At 52.7% G+C, this 2093-nt stretch overlaps 1 protein-coding gene across 1 annotated transcript in view; it reads right to left on the bottom strand.

The window, feature by feature from the left end:
• Window positions 1-1774: 1774 nt before the first annotated feature.
• LOC108802787 (olfactory receptor 1L6-like) overlaps window positions 1775-2093 on the bottom strand; it is a 6135-nt gene continuing 5816 nt past the window's right edge. Inside the window, exon 4 of the mRNA XM_018574646.1 lies at window positions 1775-1989. Within this exon, the coding sequence (XP_018430148.1) occupies window positions 1775-1989 (215 nt within the window). The remainder of the gene's footprint in view (window positions 1990-2093) is intronic.

Below are 2093 nucleotides of genomic sequence, written 5' to 3'. Positions count from 1 at the left end.
TTCGTAGTCTGGTATCATTTGGTCAGTCTAGGTGTTCTGCTATTGATTGTACCTATCTGAGTGGGGTGTGACTCTGCCATAGAGTAGGGCAGCCAATAGGAGAACATTTGGAATGTCCATGCCTCACCAGCCAATCACTAGGAGTTTCATGGCCAGTAGTGCATGCTGGGAAAGTCCATAAATACTCCATTTGCCATGTTCTGAGGACAGTCCGACCCCGGGCTTAGGCTGGGGGGTAGAATGTACACAGTTGGAGAAGCTGACTAGGCCTCAGGCCTGGAGGAGGCCAGATGTGGACCCAGGAGGGGTCTGGAACTATGTGGGAGGGAGAAGAGGAGGAGCCCTATGACTTCTGGAGGTGCCAGGAAGGCCGGGATGGCATGGACCTCAGGAACAAGTGTGGTGTCTCTCCCAGGGAAGAAGATCTCATGCTTATCCTCCATGCAGCTGTGGATGTGCTGCGCAGTGTCATCTTCTGCTCTACTAAGGTGTTCCCTCACTGTGGGAGCTGGAAGGGATCGGTGGGTCTGGAGTCTATGTTTACTATGGATGTCTGAAGCCCTCTACCCTCTGTGCCAGTTCTGATTGTTCTACAATAAAGCATCTAAAAGTCCTTCAAGTGACTGGCGCCCCATTTACTGTACCCATCCCCCAACCAGGCTAAGGATCCGCCCCTGAGACTGACATGTCAGCCTTCCCTGTCTTTGCGGGTCCACCATAGGACTTTGGGGGGATCAGGGGGGTGCTACAAAGGTATGGGGGGGGGAGGTATGCAGCCACCATATCTAAGGACTGGAAAGTATGGGGCAAATCCAGGACTGTCGGAGAATCATTTTTGGGTCGCGTTACCATCTTCACATTTCTCTGGAAAGGTTTATGTTTGAAGTTACCAGTTACAATCATATTACTGATGATGGATATGCTCCCAGACAGGTTCTCTTTGTGGAGCGGTTCTGGTACTGATCCAGTTCTGGTCGAGTGCTCCTCGAAGGGTTTTCTTGTTTCATTCGTCATCATTGCGTTTTGTACTTCAGTGGAGACAACGTTTGTATCTTCAGTAACATGGGACAGGATGACGTCCGTTGTCCTCCCCCGAAGGTCCACACCCAAAATCCCGTGCTAAAGGCCTCTGGGACTAAATGCTGCTAAAGACTTCTCATACGTCCCCTATGCACAAGGGACACGCTGTATTACAGTCCTGTTGGAGGGCTCCCTTGACCCTCTTATTTCTAGGGGCCTCAACTCTGGCCATTTTGGGCTATTTTTCTATTATTAAATTGCTGCTCTAGACCAGTGCTTCTTAAAGTGTGGGTCGCGACCCCATATGGGGTCCCGCAAGTGAACAAGGGGGTCGCGATCCGAGTCCCCGGCCAAGACCGCCATCAGGGGGGGTATGGCCGTTACTTGTGTCAGGGGCCCAGGCAGCCTAGGAGGTCTGGGCTCCAAGCTGGATTGTTTTATTTCAGTTTAATGTATAATTTGTAATGTAGTTTTGAAGGTCATGGCCCCCCCTGTGCACTTGGTACCTTCCTGAAAAGAGAGAGACCCTGACTGGTGCTGGGTAGGGTTGCCACCCGTCCGGGTTTCACCCGGGCAGTACGGGTTTGCAATCATGTGCCCGAGTCTGTGCCCACCTCCCGCCCGGGCACATCATTCAAACGGTACAATGCCGCATACTAGCATGACTTGCGGCGGACACCGGGTGGCGCTGTTTCCCGTCCCTCGACTCTCCCTCTCCTGTGTCTCTCCTCCGTGGCTGTAGGAGGAAGTGACATCAGGGAGAGAGGGAGCCGTGAGGGACGGATCTTTCTCCGGCAGCCAGCCGGCTAGCAGGGGTTGTGGAGAGCAGCGATTTCGTCACACAACTTGCTGGCGGCTGTAGGAGGGTGAACCTGCGCTGGTAGAAGGTGGACCTGCGACTGGACTGAGGATGACCTGCACGCATCATCAGGGTGTTGGCTTCAAGTACCAGGAAGGGACAACCAGCTCCTGATGACATAAGTAAATAGCAGCATGGGACCTGGCATGTGGCTGTGGAGCAGTAGATGACAACAGAACAGTGAGTATATTTATTGTGGATAACTCCAGTGAAA

Source organism: Nanorana parkeri, unplaced genomic scaffold (assembly GCF_000935625.1).
Source record: "Nanorana parkeri isolate BGI_ZX_2015 unplaced genomic scaffold, ASM93562v1 scaffold3117, whole genome shotgun sequence".
In the NCBI taxonomy this organism is placed as follows: domain Eukaryota; kingdom Metazoa; phylum Chordata; class Amphibia; order Anura; family Dicroglossidae; genus Nanorana; species Nanorana parkeri.
Note: the sequence above shows the minus strand (reverse complement) of the source record. Positions and strands in the feature narration are given on the sequence as shown.